Source organism: Carettochelys insculpta, chromosome 1 (genome assembly GCF_033958435.1).
Source record: "Carettochelys insculpta isolate YL-2023 chromosome 1, ASM3395843v1, whole genome shotgun sequence".
Taxonomy (NCBI): domain Eukaryota; kingdom Metazoa; phylum Chordata; order Testudines; family Carettochelyidae; genus Carettochelys; species Carettochelys insculpta.
The window spans coordinates 153,516,478-153,541,122 of record NC_134137.1 but is presented as its reverse complement, the minus strand read 5'-3'; the positions used below and the strand labels follow the sequence as shown (position 1 = coordinate 153,541,122).

General features: G+C 40.4%; 1 protein-coding gene across 5 annotated transcripts in view; it reads left to right on the top strand.

Moving 5' to 3' along the window:
- RPS6KA3 (ribosomal protein S6 kinase A3) overlaps window positions 1–24,645 on the top strand; it is a 127,174-nt gene that overhangs the window by 65,574 nt on the left and 36,955 nt on the right. For all 5 annotated transcript variants that reach the window (XM_074994077.1, XM_074994069.1, XM_074994097.1 and 2 more), the window contains 7 exons: window positions 6,152–6,189; window positions 6,466–6,608; window positions 11,437–11,507; window positions 18,921–19,009; window positions 19,103–19,167; window positions 19,250–19,352; window positions 19,727–19,851. In XM_074994077.1, coding sequence (XP_074850178.1) covers window positions 6,152–6,189; window positions 6,466–6,608; window positions 11,437–11,507; window positions 18,921–19,009; window positions 19,103–19,167; window positions 19,250–19,352; window positions 19,727–19,851 — 634 coding nt within the window. The remainder of the gene's footprint in view (window positions 1–6,151; window positions 6,190–6,465; window positions 6,609–11,436; window positions 11,508–18,920; window positions 19,010–19,102; window positions 19,168–19,249; window positions 19,353–19,726; window positions 19,852–24,645) is intronic.

The window sequence follows — 24,645 nt, the reverse complement described above, 5'->3', positions numbered from 1 at the left end:
AAAAGTAGTAGTAGTAGTAGAAGTAATAATAATAATAATAATAATAATAGCTGCATCTTATCCTCCTACAAAAATCAACGTCATTCATATTAACATGGAGGAAAGTGAGTGGATAATGCTGTGCCACTTCATCCAATGGTGCAAACATTGGTTTATATCTGTGCTGCCCCAGTATCCACTTTGTCTTGCAAACACTTTCCTGCAGTATAAGCATTCAACAGACAAAGCTTATTTCTGGGCCATCTGTTCCCCAAGTTGATCTAGCATTTTTATTATTATTCAGAAAGTATGTCTTTTCTTATCCTGAGGGATTCTTTGTGAAACAAAAGTTATTTATTTTTCTTATGAGCATCTCACTCTGTAGTTTATTCCTTCTGCTTAGCTAGAGTCCTGGGTTGTATGTCTTACTGAGCTTAATTGTCTTTCAGAGAACCCTCCCATCTGAGTTCTTACAATCATGTCTGCCACATCTTCATACCATCTAAGTAACTGTGTGAAGGGCAAGAAAATTGTATTTATTTTTCTGCCTTAGTTGTTGGTGTCCTCAGACTGGCTTTCTGAACCTTCTAGCTAAAGTGCTAAAGAAAGGGGGTCAACTCTGCTAAATATAGTCTTATGATTCTTCCTTTCTCCAGAACCAGACTTTCTGGAGAGTTTAATAGGTTCTTAAGGACTAAGTAAGAATGAAAGCTCCATTCTTTTCCTCTTAATAAAATAGTTTTTGCATCTGACATCACTTCAGATTACACACTGAATTCTGTAAACTGATAGAAGATAATATTATTAATTCTGTAGCAGAAGAGGTATTGACTGCAAGCAGTAGGGAACAGTAAATCTGGTTCTGTTTTCTCCAAGGCTGATGACTATATGGCAAACGTGAAAAAAAGATTAGGTGTCCCCATTTTCTATTTAAAGAACAAATCATCAGGTGTCTTAGGTGATTAAAATAGCCATCTTCCTGAGGGATTACATGAGTATCCCTTCTCAGCTTCTGTTACTTTGTTATACTTTCATTCCTGTTGGTGAGAGAGGGAGAGTTCTAAAGACTGTTCGGCACCTTCTGGAAGTAGGTGCCAAGATTTGTGCACTAACATAAGCAGCGATCAGTTAATTGCTCAGTTTATTTTATTATGAACAATGACTCCAAAGACTGGTCTATTCTAATCTTACATATAGTTCAAGATGGAATTCCACCCATTCAGTGATCCTAACCATAGCTCTGAAAAATGCTCTTGACTTCTATCAACATGCAGAATGTCTAGCCATATATACCCATTACTATTTGGAACTAATGGCACCTTCATTTTTACTTCAGAAGAGTTAAATTCAGATATTTTGCACTCCACAGTCGCCTTTCCTCTGCACTCCTAAGTATTTCCCATGCTACTGGTTGTAATGACAGCACACCCATGGAAGCATAAAGTTCATATTTATATATTTATATTTTGTCTCAGCCAGGTCATTTCAATAAAGAATAAACATTTTTCCCCATTTTTATTGAAAAGGCTAGTCTGCCACCAGGTTCAATATCTGGGCATAGTTTGACAGAATTAACCTGTTTAGAGGAAAGTCAAGCATACTGCCTGAATTCAAATCAGCAATGCCTCCCACTTCTTCTTGGAAGAAAGGCAGCTAGTTGGACCCTGTCCTGAAGTGGTACTCTGCCTTTTCACCACTTCTGGGCTCTGTGGCTGTTCCTGATTTAATCTTACATCAAGTATACTCAGACCCAAACTCATTAATTAGTGGTGGTCTTAAGGTCAGAATGTAACCGTACAGTACTCAATCTCCTTATAGGAAACTTAGCTAGGCAAATTGTGGTGCGTGGTTTTGACCAGAAATGTGACTTTTTCCCCACTTAGGAACACACAGTTGGAGGGGGAGGGTAAGGTAGAGGATGATAATCTTGTTTGGGGCCTTTACATGCTAACAGAATACAAAGTTGAACTAATAAGAGTGGTCCTCTAGAGTCCAGTTCCATAAAATGTTTAAACATTTGGAGGTTTTTGAAGTCTTTGTTTCCTCTCTGGGAATTTGTCAGGAAAGTTCTCCTACTCTGGACAGACAACTTCTTTGTTGTAGCTTACTTGAATCAGTAAACAGAATGTTCCTGGAGTCCTCCTGCTGTTGTTTGGACAGAAAGAAATCTGGTGGCACTCCAAACCCATTGGCTTTGCAGGACATTTAAATCAGTTTACAAGTGGCCTAAACCACCTATGTTCTTTTGAAGCGGGTAGAATCTCTTCCTTTATATGCTCAAAGACATAGAGGTTACATTATGACTCCCTTGTTCACTTTTTTTCAAGTTGGTTTGGACTTTCAGGTTGGGCTTTCCGTACATTTCTTGGGGTAGCAAATCTTAGCCCTTACAAAATACCCATTTATTATGGGTATGCCTCTCATTACTTTAAAAAAAAATTTTTCAGGTACAGCTATGGATTAAACCTCCCATTAGCTCCTTTATTTGCACCTCTGTTTAATCAGGGCGGACAAATGCTCTGTAATTGGCCACTTCAGTATATCAAATTCTGTAAATTGTTTCCTAAAGACAAGGTGGTTCTTCACGCTCTGCCCTTTTTTGTTTATAGGTGTTTTACCACTTTTCATCAAAATCAAGTGGTGGTTCCCCCCCTTTTTCTGCCATTGTTATGGAGAATTGCCTTCATTCCCTGGATGTCAGGAGGGCCTTGAATTTCCATATCAGTAGGACCCAGGACTTGAGGGTCAGTGAATGCTTTTGCTTTTTATGTAGGTTATAAGAAAGGTCACAATGGTCATAAAAATGATTAGTCTAGATGGATCAGAATATGTTTCTGATGCATATATTTTACAAGAGCCCACCTGAAGTCACATTCATGTAGAGTAAATTCCTTACAGGATGCATTACCTTAGGCAATGAGAGGACAAAATTTGTATACAACACACTTATTTAGATGAATCCAAAGAAGACTGCAGAACTTCAGAGGGACCTACCCAAGCTATGTGAGTAGTCAGCATGGTGGCAAATTTAGTTTGGTATCAGTAAATGCCTAGTGCACATAGCATGGAAAGCTTATCACTAGTTACGGCTTACAAGTGTCTAAATTAACAGTATCAGTTAAGAAGAGGGATCTGCTCCTTTTTCTATACAGATCAGTGAAAAACCTCTGCTCAATGACTTACTGCAGTTAAAAGAGCAAATCACTTTAGGACACACAAGAAATGGGATGGAGATTACTACAGAAAATATTAAAGTGCTACTATATAAACCAGTGATTAGTCTCATCTTGATTACTGTTTTTAAATTGGTGCCACCATCTCAAAAATTTGCAGAACCAGGAAGTTCAGAAAAGGAACAAAAATGAATTAGGGAAAGGTAGGGAACTTTTATGAAAAGAAAGTTTAAAAGATTAACATTGTTTACGTAAGAAAAGAGACCCATAATAAGGGTCAGGTCAAAAGAATGGAAAATAATTAATGGTATAGTGAAGGTACATGGAGAGTGTCTGGTCTCCCTTATATTAAAAAAAGACAACAAAACAGAAGGGTAACAAAGCTAATATTTTTTCACATATATAATTAGACCCATTGCTTTTATGATGATATGATGCAAGAGTCATCAGGATTTGATAATTTATACAGATAATGAGTATCCATATCTGTTGGGTTATGAAGATGAGTTTTTCATAAGCACCAGCTTGTCTTATTTTCTGCCGTGCTTCTTGCACCTTCATGTGAGGCATCCTGGTGCTTACTGCTGTTAGAGAAAGTGTACTGGCATAGATGGCCCATGAGTCTGATCCAGTAGAGTAATTCCTATGCCTTTTAATGGAGAGAGTTGCTTTGGAAGAGGGCTGTAAACTGGCAGTTTGGTTTCACGTGCACACCCTTACTGTGCAGTATAAAATTAGATACCTATTGGCTCCTAATGCTCCTTTTGGTAGATTGACTTTATTTTTGAAAAATAATTCCTCTGTTGTGCAAATGGATTTTCTGTAGACTATGCTGGTATACTGAAAGGATGGATACTTTTTCTTACCCAGAAATGGTTGTATTCTTATGAAACCAGCTCAGTCCAGAATGACCAGACTTTCAGAGGAACAGTTTCTGTGGTCATTTTGTGCCTAGTACCTGCTCCTTTTCTGAAAGGCATTGTGAAGGGACAGTATTACTTGCAGACTGCCACCTTATTTTAGCTTTATTTGGTTTTACATGAATCTTTTCTGTTGATTTAAATGGAGCTCTTTAACCTGATAACTTACGTGTCTTCTGCCCTATTCTAATTAGTGCTGTGGCAACTGCGAGTAGTGTGCTCTGGAGGAATTTGGGGACACATGAATTATGTCCTAAGCTCCTGCACTTTCCATTGGTTGCTTATGTCTATACAACTGACATGGGTAAAATTCAAGAGATTTGTAAATTGAGCTGGTTTCATCATACAGATTCCATTTCTGGTAAGAACATTTATCTAGTAATACGGTGAGGAATGTCTTCCAGATACTTAAACCATACTCAGTCTGAGAAATAAATCACTTTTCAAAACCACCTTTTCTCCAGGAACCATGATGGTTCCTATTTAGTTGAAGCACAGCAAGTTATTCTACCACCAGAAGCAGCACAGATTAATAAATCACTATTTTCAAAGCTTTGTTGACCTCATCCATACCACTGTGCAAACAAAATGAATGCATTTTTAATGTTCTTAACTTATGATTCTTTCAAAATAACCAAGTGTGAACAACTTAGTTTGCCAAAAATAAATAGATAAAAATATCAAGGAAGGAGCACTTTAGAGTTATTAGGATAATAAAGCTGTTTTAAAAAAAGTTCTAGTCCATTTAATCTCATTATCATTTACATGTTTCTATTTTAGCTATGATTAAAATATTTATTAAAAGTAATCAAATATTCTGCACTTACTGGAAATCATCCATTGACTAATATAGCTTTCATAGCTTTCCTGTTCTAGGGTTTAAGCCTTGGATGTGTGTGTCTGAGTTAACTAGCAAAGGTCAGAATGATTTAGATGGCTGAGGTCCTCCTTTCCACTAGATGCTATTCGTTTAAATGCATAGGGACTCTTAATTCTCATAGGAAAACTGTTCCTTGCCTCATGCTGAGTACCCTGAACTCCTTTCAGTGGGAGTTGAGGTTACTTAGTATCGAAGGGAAGGCACTCAGAACCTTACATGATCAAGTCCAAAGAAACTATAAATTTAAATGGCACCACAAACAGTGTTTTAAGTGTAGGTTTAAAAGGAACTTGAAAGCATCCATTTAAAGTTGTTAGCACTTCCATTGGAACACCAAAGATAGTACACATGAAAAGATTATACAAGAGCTGTTTGTTACATTAAAATGCTTCAAAGAAACCATGTTAGTCCTTTGAATATTCTGTGCTATGTAAGTTTTCCTGCTCAGTTGGAGTATTGTGGATAGAAAATTCAAGATTAATGAGCTATTGCTGTTATGTGGGCTACCAGCAAATTCAATCTATATAATTCTTAAGAGATACCAGTTGTTTTCACTTACATTCATTACTAAGTAAGAAACAGAAACAAGAGACAAGTTGACTACAGACATTCAGCTTTTTATTATTGTGACTTGCTCTTTATAGATTTTTTTTTTTTTTTTTTTTTATGCTAAAGCAGTGTTTCCCAAACTTAAAACATCCGTGTACACCTTTCAGGACTTCAGCCTTTTCAGCATACCTCATCTACCAGTGCTTATCTCCTGATTTTTAGTAGTTTTTCTGCTGCATACCCCCTGAAATCTCTCATACCACCAGTGATTTGTGTACCACACATTGGGAAACACTGTGCTGAAGTATATAATTAGGATTCAGACAAGACTTCTGAATTTCTTGGCTTTTGTTAGACTGATCCTGCAAACTGCTGAGCATAGATACAAGAGAAGAGCAGTTTGTAAGATCGGGGCCTTAAGAAGCAGCACGCTGAATGGATGTTTTTGTGAATTTATTAAAATGACCTCTTTATAAATTCTAATATTATTCTTATAGCCAGCAGTTTTCTTAATTTTTTTTACTGTTACATATCTTTGTGTGTTGATGTTACTCTTCAAAGATCTATTCTTATGTAAAGTTCGTTTGTCAGTATACTTTCTAAAACAAGGTTAAAAATACTTTCAACTGCTTTTCCTTTTTCTTTTTTAGTATACTTCTTGATGAAGAAGGACATATCAAATTAACAGGTAAGTAAATATAAATTCCAGTTTATTAAAAGTTTTTAATACAGAAGTTGTCTGAATTGTTATTAAGGAAATATAGAAAAATCTGTTTTTTTTCCTTTTGCATTCCAAGCAATTTTGGAGGACAGATTATATTTAAATAAAAATCTGATTAAAATGAAAGCAGTAAAACCAGTAATGTGACTCTTAAGATTTTGTAGCTTTTGTGTGAGTTATATTTGTATGCTTAGAAATTCTTAGCCAGTAGGACAATTTCATTTCAGATTGTGTATTTTCCAGATTTTGGCTTGAGCAAAGAGTCTATTGATCATGAAAAGAAAGCCTATTCCTTCTGTGGGACAGTAGAATATATGGCACCAGAGGTAGTTAATCGACGAGGCCACACGCAGAGTGCAGACTGGTGGTCTTTTGGTGTTTTAATGGTAGGTTTCTGGTAAATGAAAATCATAGCAAAAGGTGGGTTCTGATTGGCTTAACCCAGTCACATGAAGTTATTGGTAATTAGCACTACTGTTCAGTTTGGTTCAACATCATGGGCCAGATCTCATCACATCACAGATATCACTCCACCTTTTTTCTTTTGCTTGAATGGAATATTGTGTGCCTGTGACTTTTCTTTACACAGACTGGCTACGTCTACATGTGCCGCTTCTTCTGGAAGCAGCATGGTAATGAGCCATCCGGAAGGCACTAATGAGGCAAGGATGTAAATTTCCCATGCCTCATTAGCATATGGGCACATGATTCAGAGTCCAGAGAGTCTGGAAGATGCTCTTCCAAACTCCAAAATATACATACAGATGAGTGGCCTGCGGGGATCTTCTGGAAGACCCTTCTTCCTCAAAATTTGGGGAAGGGGCTTCCGGAAGATCCTCACAGGCCATGCATCTGCACATGTATTTTGGAGTCTGGAAAAGCTTCTTCCAGACTCCAACCACATGTCCATATGCTAATGAGGCATGGGAAATTTTCATCCACACCTCATTAGTGCCTTCCAGACAGCTCGTTACCATGCCGCTTCCAGAAGAAGTGGCATGTGTAGACACAGCCACTGTGATTAGAAAAATGAAAATGGTCAGAAAAGCTTGCTTTACAAAACTAAAATATTTTCTATATTCAGATTTTGAAACTTTAAAATTAAATTCAGTGATAGAAAAAGTATGTTCTAGAAGTAGAATTTTTTATCGCCTTTGCCACCTGAGTTTTAGACTAATGGAATGATGACAGCTGCTTTATTTGCACAGCGATAAAATTTTCAGTTGCACTGAGCTGATTATATACTCTTAGCTGTTGCTCAGAAGGGCCATGGGTATGGTACTTCTTCAAAAACTCCTTTCCATTAAATTGATAAAATTTGACCAGAATGGGATTTTTAAAAATATTTATAAAAAAATGCAGGTATCTTTGATTAAGAGAGAGATTACATTTTAAAGTTTAGGAACGCTAAATACAATTTTCTCTTTTAAAAATCGTTGTATGTTTTTTTTTAATGTTGAGATCAAATCACCATTGTTTTTTAAATCCCTTTGTCTTGTGATGCTTTTGCAATACCTATATAATTGACAGCTCAGTCTGTGTATGTGTGCCTTATGATCTGATAAGGAGATTAATTGTAGATTTGAAAATACGCATTATCATCTTTTGAATATGTAAAATGCTGTTGTAGTTTGGAAAATGACTGTGTAAAAAGGCACCCGATCCTTGAAGACATTTTATATTTGTTTTGTCAGTCATATCTGAATACTTGACTAAGAAGTATAAATTCTCAATACTGCTTTTAGCACTACATAGCTAGTACTCAGAGGGTAGTGTGTATTCTTTTCTGTTTTGGGCTTCACAAAACTAAGATTATGCAATCAGTTTATAATTTAGTATTGATTTGAGAATGAGCTCTAAAGGCCATAACTTGGATTTTAGATCTCGGACTGAGTTTACAGAGCTGGTAACTAAATTTTAATCCTCTTATGTTTAGGGTGACCATCTGTCCCATACTGGTGAATTTAGAAGTCCAGCACTTAAAAACTGACAAGCGTCCATGCTATTTGAAATAAAGTATCTCGTTGCTGGGGTTAATTTATCTCAGAACATGCAAATGGATGCTCAGTTAATTTTATTTTGAGGAATCCAGTGCAAAAAGTCTTCATGGGTGCAGCCTCTGCTAAATATAGCTAAAATCTGTTTGTTCAGTGGCTTCTTTTGGTTAAAAAAATAGTTCTTCTTCACCAGTTGTTAAAAGAAATTGTTCCTCAGTTCCCTCAGTCCCTTGTGTAGATGGTAGGCGAGGCATGTGGTACTTGGAAATCTACTCAAAACTGTAGAGGAGACAGATAATCTCACCAATAACTAATTTTTCACATCATTTTTTTCACCAGTGTATGCTTGCCTGCCCTCATATGTTTATTTCCACTTTGCATCAGTGTGTAAGAAGCTGTCACATGGAGGAAAAGTGTGTGTGCATGCATGCACTTGTTACATACACCTACCAAAGAGAAAATGTGTATATGGTAGACATTGTAGTTATCAAAATGTAACATTTTAGGGTATGACTTTCAAAAGTACTCAGCACTGGTTGAAGTCTGCTACCACTGAATTCAAGGTAATTAGAGCTACATAAGGCCAATACTGAGCATTTTTGAATATCCTAGTCTTAAATTATCATGGGTTCTATGTAGTTTTTTGGGGAGGAGGGCAGAACGATCTTGGATGAGGATGTGTAGAAATTATATATGAAATCCAATTACAAGAGGATAACTGTTTAGTTTTGTTTCAGGGTTTTTTTTGTGATGAGTACTCATGCTTTTTATGGAGTATCTTAAAAGTAGACTCTCATTACTTCATATGAATCTGAGATTTGTGTATTTGCAAACTTTACAGGTTGGAAGTAAGCAAATATGAGAAGAATTATACTGTGCAATACAATTTTATTTTGACAAGTGTGGCTGTCAATTTTAAGTATGTAATTCACAGTACATGAATGCACAGACTGATTTTTAAAAATTAGTCTTGATAAGATTAGACCTTTCTCCATAACACCTTACCAAGATGTGTGATGAGCTTGTCTAATTTCTAGTTCAGTAAAGAAAGAAGTACAGGTTGAACCTTTCCCATCCAGCACCTTTGGGACCTGACTGGTGCCAGATGAGAGAATTTACCAAACCATGGGAAGTCGATTATTGTTTGGCAGCATTACCCACACTTCCACTGCTTACTGGGCTCCTAGAAGACATTTTAGGAGTAAATTAGAGCTAAATTACAGCATAGAATGCTGAGAGCCAGGGTTGGTGTCTGTAAACTTTGCTGCACCCATATGTGGTCATCTGGCTAACTAAAATCATGCTGGGTTACAGATGTTGCCAGATGAGAGTTCCAGATTAGAGAAGTTCAACCTGTAATGAAATTTTTCTAAATTACCATTAAATTAAATAACATAGAAAAAGCTAGCTGAATCATCAGTTCCCAGTGCAAAGTTCAGGTCTCCATCTGCTGTTAAATTGGCAGCATCTCAGAAACCTGCATGTTTTGTGGAATGATTTTTATTTAAAAACTAGCTGTTTAGGTATAGGTTTAAGAACTGCTTGAGTGCTATTGCACTTGCATATTTTGTATGTGAGACTGCTGAAGTTGATAAGTAATCAGGCTTATTTTTTTCAATCAATTTCAAACTTTGGGACCAGAATGAAAAATCAGGAATAGAAGATACTATGTGTGCAACATGACTACATTAACAGGGGTGTTTAAATCTGCACTTCTGCACTTTATCATTTCTTGACTTTTGGTGATTTTAGATGATCAATTTAACTTCTTTAACATATTTTAATTAAATTCTCTGTTTTTCTAAAGCAAAATAACTTAAGGCATATGCACTTAAGTTGTCTTACAGTTACACATCTAACACCACCTCATAATATCTGAAAGATTTAACCTTTTAAACTACCTTGACTATACAGGATGACTTGAACTGCCATATAGTGGAATAAGTGCTAAAACTGACAAGTATATAATTGGACAAGTGTACATTTACAAAGTACTTAAGCTACTTCAACTGCTTACACAGTGCTTTTGCTCTTAAAGATGATAGCAAAAATGGCATTGTGATACCACATTGTGTTGCAGGTCATATATGTTTGGATTACAAATTAAAAAATATTTTCTTACACTTAACATTCCAAGCTATACTTTTTAGTTCATGAATCGCCCACAGTAGTAGTAATTTTGCACTTAGTTTATACCTTTGCAACTTTATTGTTTCCAAAGAAGTTGTACTGGAGTTGAAATTGGCTTGGCAATTCTAACTTAACAATTTTGAACAATTTTTGAACCTGAGTAGCAGAATGCAGTTGGTTCTGTAGTGCTTGCAGGAGTGTAAGGTAGCTAACTTTTTTTTGAAAGCAAGTATGATCTTGAATACGAGAGACCACACTACTAGACTAAGAGCGTGCCTCCTTTATGCAGCTAAGGTTGGTGAGCTATTTTTCTGTTGTTGGACGAATTTCTGACCGTGAAAGACAAGCTCCACAGAGCTCTTCTACAACTGAGTTGTTCAAAAGCTTGTCTCCTCATCAACAGAAAGTGGTCAAATAAAGGACCTTACCTACCATGTGTCTCTAATATTCTGGGGCCAACGCTACAGACCTTTTTTATACAGTCACTTTCAGAATAGAGCAGTATTTTAAAAGTGGTGGTTGTCCTTTAAGAGGCATTGTGTAATATGTATGCATGCACAATGCAAGTCTTCTAATTGAGAGTCCTTAGATCTAATTATATTTCTTCATACTAACCCACTAATCACTTTTTAATTGTGTATTACTTTATCCAACTGTGTTTTCTTGTAAAGAACATTTACATGCCAGACTTCATTGTTTTACTATTACTTAGACATCTGGAAATATTTTTAACTGGGAAAACTATTTTTGTCCATTCAAAAACTCAGATAACTAAAGTTACTTCACTCAATCTCCAAAAGAAAACTATTTGGGGAAGAACAAAGCATAAAAAATTACAGCTGAGAAATGTGACTTTTTCAGGTTAGAAGTGTGTAAAAACAGAGTAATGTTGGAAACAGTTTTGCAACCCTAAGTTCAGTGCTTCCAGATAGTTGCAATAATTAAAACTTGTAGCATAAATAGTTACTTTGCAAAATCTTAATTGTTGATATGCATGACATTTAAAAGGCTACTCTGTTAAGTAGTTTGTCAAAAATTTTGTCCAAGTCTTTTAATGTAATTGATGCAAGTTTTGCTCTATATACAGTTTGAAATGCTCACGGGTACTCTACCTTTCCAAGGGAAAGACAGAAAAGAAACCATGACTATGATTCTCAAGTGAGTACACTCTTTCTTCTATATCGTCTAGAGGGATGCCTGCTAAGCTGCAAATCTAATTTCTTCTCCCTCATTTTCCAAATTACTGATAAACCTTGCTCCCTCACCTAATTTGCCTGTTCCTCCAATCCTTCCCTTACCAATTGCAAAGAATTTTATATCATCCTTTTAATCTAGTATTTCCTTAATTTATAACTATCTTCTCCAGCCCCATTTTCTCCCCATGAAACTCATTGTAATCTTCTGCCTTTATTGTACCCTACGCGTTTCTGACATAATCCCATTTTTTGAGAAAATAATCTCCTTCATCTTTTCCTGTTTGTTCTCTTCTCCTCCCCTTGCTCTACCTCCACTGCCAAAAGATCTCTCCTCTGTGCCTCCAGTTTTCCAAAATGTGCATCTACCTTTGACCCTCATGAACTTGCGCTGTCTTTAACTCTTTGAGTCAGCTTGTTGACAGTATTCTTGACTGTTTTCAGTGTGGATTTTGGTTTTGCTTTAGCTATAGCTTGGAAATTGCTTACCTTCATGTAATTAGTGATCTTATGTCTGCTGATGAAGACTGTCTCTCCTTGACCTCAGTACAATCTTTGCTATTGTGATACACTCTGAGACTCTTGTAAAGGTATCTCCGGTTTCTTTGTATAGGGGTTGCATTCCTACCTATCAGGCCCCTATTTGTTTCTCTTTAAGTGTTCCATGCTAAGACCCTTTCTCTGTCATTTTATCTCTGACCTCAGTCTTAGATACCATGTATATATCGATTCCAAATTATATCTTTAGGTAGTGTAAATAACACATCCCTATCCATTGACAGTCTGTTTTCAAAAAATACGTTTATGGTTTCCTCTTAGATACTTCCAACTAAATGTCTCAGAGGCGCATCAATGAACAGAATTAATCTCTTGTCTCTCTCCCCCCTTTGACTCAGCTCTCCCATTTGGTTCTTTTCTTCTTGCTATCTTTGGCCTTGAAGTTTCCTTTTCTGTTTGCATTAAGCTTGCATTTGTAAATCTGTTGATCAACTCCAGTTTATGCCATGCTGGCTGAAATTCTTATTCATGTCATCATCTGTTAATCTTAATTATTGCTAAACTAAATTATTAGTCGTAAACGCTCCAAACCCAAGCAGGTGGAGGCTGCTGTTTCCTACTTAGTGTTACTCCTGGGGTAATTCTGCACTACTGCACAATGCAGAATTTGTGCCGAAATGAATGGGTTTTGCATATAATTTTCGCCCCACTCCCAAAATGAGCTGCTGGTCGCCACTGGGCTGGGCCTAGCCCAGTTCACAAATAGACAACGCTGTTGAGGGGAGGGAAGAGAGCTGGAGTCTGCTGGGCAGCTGCAGTTCCCCACACACTCTGAAGGAAGAAGGTGGCATTCATGGAAATCTGTGTAAGCCTGGAACTCCAGCATCAGGTTGCTTCTCCCTGTTTCCTTGGGATCTGTGGAGGAGGGAATGAGAGTATCTGGGCAGGGGCAGACCTCATAGCTGGGCTCTGGGATGAAGGGATTGTGGGTGTCTGGGAGGAGGGCCCATGGCTCAACTCTGGGAGAGGGGTGTGTCTTGCAGGTTGCCAGGGAGAGAAACGGGTAGTGGGTTATCTTAGGAGGATTCCTTAATTCTACTCCTGGAGGGATCTTTTGAGTCTGTATTGTTACAGACATCTGACTGGTCAGTGCTAATGCTGTAAATTGATGGACCTAAGGCAGCTTTTACCACTTTCTACACTGTGCTGTGATGTTCTCCTATCAACATAGCTTTTGCCTCTTGGGAAAGTGGAGTACAGGTGTCTACGGGAGAGCACTCTCCTATTAACCTAGCGTGTCGTCACCAGACCCGCTGAATCAACACTGCTGCTTTGATCTCATTGGTGCCAATTTAACTGGTAGTGTAGATTTGGCCATGTATAGTTGCTGATGTGCATATTGAAATAAATTACCAAAATATTAAAATTGGTGCAATTGTATATTATGCTTATGCACATAGGACTTCTATCTCTCAGTGCAGTCTTTCCCATGGTAGGTGCAAGTGTGTTCTCTGTGCTCTTGCCAAGTGAAAGAGCCTACCAATATTTTTCTGGCTAATGGACTCTCCAGCTGTTTTCATGTCACAGCTGAGCACACATCTCTTCTCCTTTGCTATACTGTTTTATCTTCTACATTTTAATTTCAACTTTGTTTACATTAATTGGGATTATTATACAAAAATATGATACAAAATAAAGAAAATAACTATGCAAATAGTGCTACAATTAATTGTAAAGGTTCTGTAACTATTAATAACTAGTACTATCTTGCATAATGTGCAGATGTGGGAAAACCTCAACATTTTCAAAAATATTTTCTGCTAAAATTTTCTTTATTGTCTAATGCTATAAGCTATTGAAAATAGTACCAGTATTTTCTTTGTAGTACTGTACTGTCTCAGGCCCCTCCTCCCAAAATACTTTTAGAATCATTTTCAGTTATAGGAAGGGTGTACTAAACATGTTTTCCACGGTGCACAGTTTGAGGTAGATGACTTCACTGCTCTTATTTCCCTGTAATTCATACAAAATGCGCTATTCTTATATTTGCTTGGGTTCTTTTTTTTTCTTTCAAGACAGGATCAGGGAAGTTTTTTGTTTAATTAAAAGTGAGAAATTCTGTCATTTTGAAGGATTCATTTTTTGTAATTAACTTTTTATACATCTTTTTTCTAGTCAATGTTTTTGTATAAGATTTGTCTATTAGAAACAAGAGACAAGATTGCTGTCACTCATGCAGCTTTATAACCCAGAAACTCTCTGTTGATAGTACTTTTTTTGCTTTCTGCTGTGTGGAGTGGCCAATTGAGGATTTACAGAATCATCCTCTGCCATAACAGAAAACAAGCAATGACAAAAACTGCAATTTAAAGAAGGAGAGTTATGACTTGCAGCTGCAGGGCCCTTATTATAGTTGCATCCACTACTTCCCCTGATAAATGCAAATACTTTGGATTTTTCACTGGAGTCTGTTTTGTCCAATGTACTATTTATCCATAATGGCAGTGACACTTCTCATTGTAGTTGTAGATTTGTTTCAGTATGGTGAATCTCTCCTCCTGACTTGCCATAATTAGGATTGGACTATGCTACAAAATGAAGTTGACTTAATTTAGGTCAGTCAACAGCCACTGCAGTAATGCTGTCAGCTGGTGCAGCCCTCACTATCCTCCTGTTGGTGGTACATGTCCTCACTAGGACCACTTCCACTGACTGAAGAGGAGCACAGACAAGCACACAGGGCTCACAGCAGGTGCTCCACACTTGCCCCACAGGATGACAGCTCAAGCTGTGAACCTGGCATGGGCTCAGGAAGCCTACGAGCAGTAAAATGACATTCTTGTCAATTTCACAGCTCAGGCTGCAGGCCCTGCTACTTTTCAGATCCAGACAGTTGTACAATTGTCAAGAAAGACAGCCAACAGCTAAAATAAGTATAGACACTAAATAGCCCTAACTACACGAGCATAAGTGCTATGCCTCTTGTAAATATGGAGCTGTTGTGTTGGTGTAGCAGGCCACTTCTGCTGAAGCAGGAGTCTGATGTAGACACTGATGTAGTCACATTGATGTGAGCTGCTTTACTTTACTTCTGTAGTGTAGACCAAGCCTCACATCTTGGACGGTTATTTATTTAACAAGGGATTTATAATCTTACAGTATAATCCCAAAACATCTGGTGTGTGGTCTGCAATAGATCTCTTGTGCTACAAGTCCACATGATTGTCGTTCAGCAGGCAGCATAATCCAATTCTTTGCTGTCTTTCAACTGCTGTTCACTCATGATTGCAAATGATGCCTAGTAGACTAAATGATGCCTAGATAATGCACTGCTAAAAGTGAACAATCACCAGAGGAGACACCACCAGTCAACTCATCTGTTGACATGTGTATTACAATATTGAAGGAGCCAAAAGAGGGGGGGAAATTTTTTTTTTCTCCAGCTTTTCTACCCTGCAGAAGGGATGGTCAATTTAGTATCCCACTAAAGAACTGATTAATAGTGCGTAATGAGATGGTGGGGAAGTATTTTTCTCCTGCAAGTAGCTTGGCTGTGATGGTCTCTTGTGCTCAGAATGGAGAGAAGTTGTATACCCTTTTGTAATCCTGTGTCCTGGATCTTTGTAGAAGAGAAGAAAGGTAACTGTAGGATGTGATGGGGACTCAGGCTAAGGGGTCGAGAGGGGATGGGAGAGGGAAAAGGGAATCTTATTTTCTTAGACTAGATGCAGGCATTTGTTTCAAGAAGGCATCCACATGCTCATCTTGCCAGAGCATTTTACCTAGCAGTACCTATAAAGGGGTAGCCCTTGCCCCTCTCTTGGCTCTGTAAGAAAGTGCTTTCTCAGACCTCCGCCTTCCCATTCCTCCTTGCTGCCCATTGCACAGAGTTGAACGTCTGTGTGGCTGTTTCACTAGTGACTTTTCAGCTAGTTTTATTGTATATAGTTGCATCAGTTTAGTTAGTGTTAGAGGAGAAGTTACAGAATCTCTAGTGATACCCTTGTTGGTTTTGAAGCCTTACTCTTCAAGTGGCATGGCATTCCTGTCAGCAATCCCCATTGAAGGTACTTGCTTTGCCTTAGTATGTTGTTCAGTCTGTAAGTTATTAAAAAAGATGGTTCAAGTGGCATGGGACTTTGACCTGAAGCAGTACTGGCTTGAACAGGCCCTGAAGCCTGACTTGTATTGAGACGTTTCTAAGATCACCACAGATCATCGTCCAATTCAGCAGCTGCTACTACCTCCCATTTGCAGGAGGGGGGCCCTATTCTCAGCACCCTCTCCTCTCCTGCCAAGAGGTTGCTAAGCTCCAATCCTCTGTTCCCCATCATTGGGAGTCTGTGGAGCCCCCATCCCCAGTGCCACACCGTGGGACAGCAACCTCGATCACAAAGGAGCCATAACCTGGGGGAGCATCTCTGGAGGCAAGTGTCCTGTATTGGCCATAGGGCAATGTGGTCACCCTACTGTGATATCAGCAGACCAGTTCTACCTTTCAGTCCCATCTTTGCTCCTGTAGCAAGGTTTTTGCAATACTGGTGCCCATGAGGGTCCAATGCAGTTATGCTTCAAGGAGGACATCACCCTGATAGCTGTCCACTTACCAAGCTTCCAGCACCACCTCACAGATCTTGTCAACAGGTTTTTCTCTACGAGCCACGAATGGTCCATGAAGGCAGAGGCCCTATGTTGCACAAACCATCCAAACTGCTCCACAATCAGCCTTTTTGCTCAGCTCAGGCTCCATCTCCAATGATTTTCTCTGCAGCTGGCAGTCAACTGTGCTGAGCATTTCCCAGGCCATTGCTAAGCTCAAAGCATATTGCCCAGACAAAGCTAAAGCAGTGTGGCTTTTGGACCTCTCAGCCTTGCAGTCCAGTCTCCTGTGCTATTTCACCTTCCTGACCTCCTGGCACGGGACTCTTGTGGCAGCATGCATCTTGTGATCAGCTCCCTGCACCTTAGTGTGGCTACTTCCTGGCTGAATGGGGACAGCTCAGCACTGTCCAGCAGACCCTGTTTACAAGTAAGAAGCCTTCCACTGGAATGGCTGACTTGGTAAAGTAGGGGAGATTTTTCTCAGTGGTCCGTGGCCCAGGGGACCCATTCAGTGGAGACTTCTCTCCAGGACATCTTTGATTGTCTCCTATACCTTTAGTACTTGCCTGTAGTTTTTCCCCAAGCTGTATTCCCCTGTGGAGGAGCAGCACCTCCAGAGATTAATGATAAATGCTGTCCAATCTGTGTTTTTCCTGAACAGAACCTATCATTTTAATGTTTTTGCATCACCTGTTCATATCCTGTGCAGAGCACATGAAGAGTCAAGCTGTCTGTGTAGATCATCTCTTAGATGGATAACGTCTTGTATCAAAACTGCATATTAAGATAGTGTCGGGTACAACTCCTGAGCAGATACAGTCACAGTCAGTCAGTCAGTGAGAGCCCGAGCATTGACAGTGGCATTCCTCATTGGTATTTCTATATTGGACGCTTGTGGGGCAGCTGTATAATTATCCGTGTGTACATTTATGTACCATTACAGTAAAATTGTTCATATCCAGCAAATAGAGCGTCAATGCAGGATCCCCAGTGGGGAGGCAGAAGACCCCACCAGCCCTGTGGCTGGGAGCAGGCTGGGGTGCAGAGCCCCGTCAGCAGTTCCAGCTCTGGGGAGCCAGATGGGCCTGGGGAGTTCTGGCAGTTCTGGAGTCAGTTGGGGCTGAGGGAACTCCAGCATCACCAAGGCCAGGGGAACTCCGCTGGGGCGCAGAGTTCCAGTGGCAGCCCTGGGGCGGGGGGAACTCCAACCGGGGAGCCAGCCAGGGCTTTGGGAAACTCCACCTGGCTCAGATCTCTGCTGGCAGCCTGGGGGCTGGAAAAGAAGGGCAGTCATAGTATGGGAATACACATATATGCTCAACGTTAGATGAGGAGGAGAAAAGGTAGTATGAGGGACAGTGCGAGAAAAGAAAAGTACATCAGTCAAAACCAAAAATCCAGAAGGAGAAATGCAAGAAATAAATTAAAAATTAAAATGAGGTAGTAAATCCTGCCCTGTCCTTTTCCCCCAAAAAATTCTCTTGTCTGTGCTGTCAGGAAAATTACTGTAAGAGGTGGTGGGGGCAGGACGGATGACTAAAGTAGAGGACTAAATGCTCTTTGGTTTTGCATCTTTCCCTTTACTGTCACTTATTCCCGTTTTTTCTTTTTGAGGAAAAAAGGCAGGACTTGACAAACTGGTGAAATGAGGGGGAAGTAATTAAACACATACATGACAAAACATCCATTTCCAAATTATGATCATTGTGGGTATTTGGACATTGACTAGTATACCACATGTTGCTTTTTCTTACTGCCTACATTGTCTGCATCATTGCCATGAGTGGAGCAGTCAGTGGGTTTTCTGATTGTCTCACGATATGTCCCGCGTTTGTCTTCTAACTCAGCAGTTCCTTGGTTTCTGCCTCCAGTATTACATGGGTATTTAAATTGCATCCCAAATTTTGGCTGTCGTCTTAGACTTGTTCCTTAGACTGCTCTTCTCGTTGTCAAGGAGACTGGTTTACTTGCTATGGACTGGCAAAAAGGAGTGTCAGAAATGTGCAACAGTTGATTCAACCCATACCTTCCTTTTCTACCACCTCAGCCTCTTATATTCCTGGCCCAGTATGTGAAATATTACACTGCTGGAATAAGGAAGATTGAGGTTATATGCCTACATGATTGACAGCATTTTACTCTGCTTCTGATGTTTGAAGCTGAATTCTCATTGGTGTTGACTTGTCTGATGTGGTTGTGGTGAGAAACTTGAAAAAAGTAAGTAGTTAATTCTTGCCTAAAAACATGTCTATGCTATTAATGTGTTTTTGTTGTATAGAGCCAAACTTGGAATGCCCCAATTTTTAAGTCCTGAAGCCCAGAGTCTTCTCCGAATGCTCTTCAAACGAAACCCTGCAAACAGATTAGGTAAAGTATTCATAGGAAAATTATTTGATGGTCATTCTTCACAGTAAATAAACTACTATTCTCAGTTCAATTTCTTTTTCTTTTAAATAATAGGGGCAGGTCCAGATGGAGTTGAAGAAATTAAGAGGCATTTATTTTTCTCTACAATAGACTGGAATGTGAGTACTAAGAGTTTATACAAGGAAAAGTTTGACTGTTATAATTATTTTTAATTTGGTATTACTGCTGCCTTCTCTCTAGAAATTATACAGAAGAGAAATTCATCCACCTTTTAAACCTGCAACTGGCAGGCCTGAGGATACATTTTATTTTGATCCTGAATTTACAGCAAAAACACCAAAAGGTAAGAGAATAATTGACTGTCATTTATTCAAAAGTAGAAGGAACTTTGTCATTAATTTTCATAAATTATCTGTCTTTTTAGATTTGACTGACTAGATATATGAAACCTAAAACATTATTTATAGAAAATATTTTATATAAGCCCATAGGTAATATGAACTGCAGTTCATGACTTGTAAATTTGTATATTGAGGATGCAAAAATACTTTCTGTAAATAACAATCTCCAAACTGGTTTGTGGTGTAAAACTCTTTTCCAGTGTTAAAACCATGATAGTATGCACACTTCTGTTCAGTGCATAATAGGACTACTGATTTCTTACCGCTTTTGGATTTTTTGAATCAATTTGAAATTGAAGATTTTTTTGTGTTTCAGATTCACCTGGTATTCCTCCTAGTGCTAATGCACATCAGCTTTTTCGTGGATTCAGTTTTGTTGCTATTGCATCAGATGATGAAAGCCAGGCAATGCAGACAGTTGGGGTTCATTCAATTGTTCAGGTGAGTGCAGTTGGTGAAGAATATATAGAATGAATGAAATCAAATTATTTAAAAATGAGTTGTCCTTTGCATAAAACAAGATTTAGCTCTGTCATGCCTTTCATGAAAAGATACCTCAAAATATTTCATAACTAAACTGATATTGATAGTACTGTAACACAAAGTTATTCTGGTGGTTTTTGGTTTTTGTTTTGGTTTTTTTTTCCCATGAAGTGCTATAAAAACTTCAACTAACCCTGAGAAAAACAAGCCTCAGATTATTTTATCCGTAGAACAGTGCCCCTGAGAATGCAGTACCTGCTGCTTCTATACATTGTGTGTAATGAGGCATGGGATTTGACCCCTCAAAAGCAAGCATTCCAATATCTGACATCCTCCTTATTATGAAAATATTTTACATTTTCTTCAGAAAATTAATGCAAAAAAGTTGCCCGCTGAAACTTTCCCCTGCATTATAGGAGAAACATTGGGTTTATGTTATGCAGCAAAACCCCTCTGAAATATGACTTGAAAACTGGAATGTAGAGATAATTGGTATTTTGTTTATTTTAAATCCTATAAATTGCCTGCTGTTGCCCCATACTATACTCGCATTTTTTAAAACCTTATTAAAAATTATGCTGGTCCAAAATGTGGATTCTCCACATTCTCCACACCCCACTGCCTTGTGGGTTATCCTGAGAAGGAGCAAGGCTAAGGGAGTAAACCCTGACAGAAAATCCGGAGTGGAGTCCGAAGGCGGTTCGGTGTCAACTTCTGGCACTGTCCCGGCAATTCCTGCAGCTGAGCTGGTACCAGACGTGAAGGTTATCCTCTCCTTTGGACTATATCAGTAAGGCCGAGAGGGGGACACTGGTGTCTGGGCAGCCCAGAGTCTTCATAATAAGTGCCCAGGCTCGTGCCCGGAGAGGTACTCCGGCATCACTGAACAGCGTTGCATCAACACGGGAGGCAACAGATAACCGGTTATAAGCTCTTGCTCTACTGGCGTAGAGAACGAGCGCCAGGGGTTGCCTTCGACGGTGGGAGAGATCCTCGCATCTCACTGGACAGTCACTGCCCTCCTCAAGCTGGGCAGCCCCCAGCCAATAGGGTACTGTCCTGCTGCAGTTCACCTGCCTCGCTGGGTGCATGAGGCTTAAGGTTCCTGAACCTGACAAGTGACTGAAATTTGGGCACCAGGCAAACCAATAAGAAAATCAACAAGAAATGAGAAACATCAACAATTTAAGATTGCTTGCTGGAATGTGTGGACCATGCTGACCGGCTTGACTGAAGATCTTCATGCCATCAGTGACACCTGCAAGACCGCTGTCATCAACGAGGAACTGAAGAGGCTCCGAGTTGATATTGCTGCACTGCAAGAGACGTGACTCGCAGATTCGGGATCTCTAAAGGAAAAGGACTACACCTTTTTCTGGCAGGGTAAAGCCCAAGAAGAACCCGGAGAGCATGGTGTCGGCTTTGCTGCCAGAAACACCCTTCTACAAATGTTTGATTTAGTCATGGGGGAATCAGAAAGACTTCTTCAGATCACGCTTCAAACTTGCGCCGGTCCTGTCCACCTGATCAGCGCTTATGCTCCAACCCTGTACGCCACACCAGAAGTAAAAGACAAGTTCTATGACGTGCTTAGTGCTGCTGTAGCGCAAATACCTGTTCGTGAACAACTGTACATCTTGGGTGACTTCAATGCAAGAGTTAGAGCTGATTGGGCCTCATGGCTTTCCTGCTTAGGACACTTCGGTGTGGGAAAAATGAATGAGAATGGACAGTGTCTGCTTGAACTGTGCACGTACCACAGTCTGTGCATCACAAACACATTCTTCCGAACAAAGCCACAGCACAGAGTGTTGTGGAGACACCCACGCTCGAAGCACTGGCATCAACTAGATGTGGTCATCACTAGGCGTAATAACCTCAGAAACATCCTTCTGACACGCAGCTATCATAGTGCTGACTGTGATACAGATCACTCGCTAGTTTGCTCCAAGCTCAAGCTGAGACCCAAGAAGCTGTACCGCTCTAAACCTGCTGGAAGGCCCTGCATTAACACCAGAAAGACGGCAAACTCGGAGAAAGCTGAAAAGTTCAGAGAGACCCTCCAGGAAAATCTGCGCAGTGGCCCTGGGGGCGCCGATGCGACATCCAGATGGCAACATCTGAGGGATACAGTTTACAACATGGCCGTGTCAGTGTTTGGAAGAAGAGCTAGAAACACGAACGACTGGTTCGAAGGTAACTCCAATGAGATGATTCCAGTCATTAAAAAGAAGTGCGCTGCACTCCTGGAGTACAAACGCTCACCGAGCCAGAGTACCCAGGAAGCACTTAGATAGGCCAGAGGAACAGCACAGCAGACAGCCAGGCGCTGTGCCAACAACCACTGGCTCCAGCTATGCAGCAGCATCCAGACCTGTGCCGACTTTGGTAATCTCAGAGGAATGTACAAGGGTATGAGGAAGGCATTAGGACCCACCCAGAACAAGATGGCACCTCTGAAATCCAAATCTGGTGAAGTCATTGCTGACAAAGCCAAACAGATGGAGCGCTGGGTTGAGCACTGCTCCGAGCTGTACTCACACGAGAACGTTGTGGCTGACGCAGCCCTTAATGCCATCGAGCTCCTACCACTAATGGACGAACTGGATCAAGACCCGACTGTGGATGAACTGAAGAGAGCCATCGACAGCGTTGCAGCAGGAAGGGCCCCTGGTCAGGATGGTATACCACCAGAGGTAATCAAATGTGCTGCGGACACACTCCTGGAACCCCTACATGAGCTACTGTGCCTGTGCTGGAAAGAGGATACGGTTCCACAGGATATGCGCGATGCTAACATTGTATAAGAACAAAGGAGACAGAAGCGACTGCAACAACTACCGTGGAATCTCCCTCCTAAGCGTCACTGGTAAACTGTTCGCTCGCGTCATCCTTGGCAGACTCCAGAAGGTTGCTGAGAGGGTGTACCCCGAATCGCAGTGCAGATTCCACGCAGAGAGGTCTACCATTGACATGGCCTTCTCTCTAAGGCAGCTGCAGGAGAAGTGCAGGTAGCAGAGAAAGCCACTCTACATAGCCTTCATCGACCTGACCAAGGCCTTTGACTTGGTCAGCAGGGATGGTCTGTTCAAACTGCTCCACAAGGTAGGCTGTCCTGCATGGTTACTCAAGATGATCCAGTCGTTCCACGAAGACATGAGAGGAACCATCCAATATGATGGCGCATTATCGGATGCTTTCAGAATCAGGAGCGGCGTCAAACAAGGATGCGTACTTGCTCCGACATTGTTCGGGATCTTCTTCGCACTTCTCCTGAAGCATGCCTTTGGATCTTCAACAGAGGGTATCTTGCTGCACACAAGATCTGATGGGAAACTGTTTGTTTAACCTTGCAAGGCTGAAAGCTAAGTCTAAGGTGCGAGAAGTCCTCATCAGAGACATGCTGTTCGCAGACGATGCTGCTGTAGTCTCTCACACAGAAGACCAGCTTCAAAAACTGCTGGATCGGTTTTCCAAAGCGTGCAAGGACTTTGGGCTTACTATCAGCCTAAAGAAGATGAATGTACTTGGTCAGGATGTTGCTGAATCCCCATCAATCAGCATTGACAACTATAAGTTAGAGGTCATCCACGAGTTCGTTTATCTCGGGTCCACCATCACTGACACCCTGTCGTTGGACACTGAGCTAAATAGGAGAATCGGAAAAGCAGCCACAACTCTGTCCAGACTCAGCAAGAGTGTGGAATAACAACAAGCTGTACACTCACACCAAAATGCAAGTCTACAGAGCCTGCATCCTCAGCACTCTCCTTTATGGCAGCGAGACTTGGACCCTGTATGCCCGCCAGGAAAAGAGGCTGAACGTCTTCCACTTGCGCTGCCTCAGGCGCATCCTTGGAATATCATGGAAGGACCGAGTGACCAACACCACCATCCTCGAGCAAGCTGGAATCCCAACCATGCACACCCTCCTCAGGCAGCGTCAACTCCGCTGGCTTGGCCACGTCCACAGGATGAATGATGGAAGGATTCCAAAAGACATCCTGTATGGTGAGCTAGCCTCTAGCAAAAGACCTCCCGGACGCCCCCAGTTGCGCTACAATGATGTCTTCAAGAGAGACCTCAGAGAGGTAGACATCGAGCTGGACAACTGGGAAGAACTAGCAGACGACTGCAGCAGATGGAGGCAGGGGTTACACAAGGGCCTTCAGAAGGGCGAGATGAAGATCAGACAGCTAGCAGAGGAGAAGCGAGCACACAGAAAGCACACTAAGGACTTGCCAGACACCCACTACATCTGCAAGAGATGCAGCAAGGACTGTCGCTCTCGTGTGGGTCTTCATAGTCACAATAGACGCTGTAAATGAAGTCCTCAACTGAAACTTTAAAGGGCGCGATCCATAGTCTATGCAGACTGAAGGATGCCTACTACTACTGGTCCAAAATACTTCTTGAACACTGACAACTGCCCGAATGTGTCAGGGTACACAGGGATTTGTTGCCAAGTAGAATTGAGACATGCTTACGCACATACTACCGCACGTTAATGATTGTGACAGTATTACTTCTGTAAGTAGTTCACTTGGCCTGTTGGCTGGAATGTGCTTTTTTTTGTAAATATGAAATTCTGGTTAGATGAATCATTTCATGATCTGGGGAAGGATGACACTGAGCTGGAATTAGAGGAGAAGTATGCATCATGCTCTTCTTTTAAAAAAAAAAATGTGATTTTTATAAGGTTAGCATTGGAGAATGTGTGGGAAAAGGAGGGATATGAAGCACTAGGAGGTA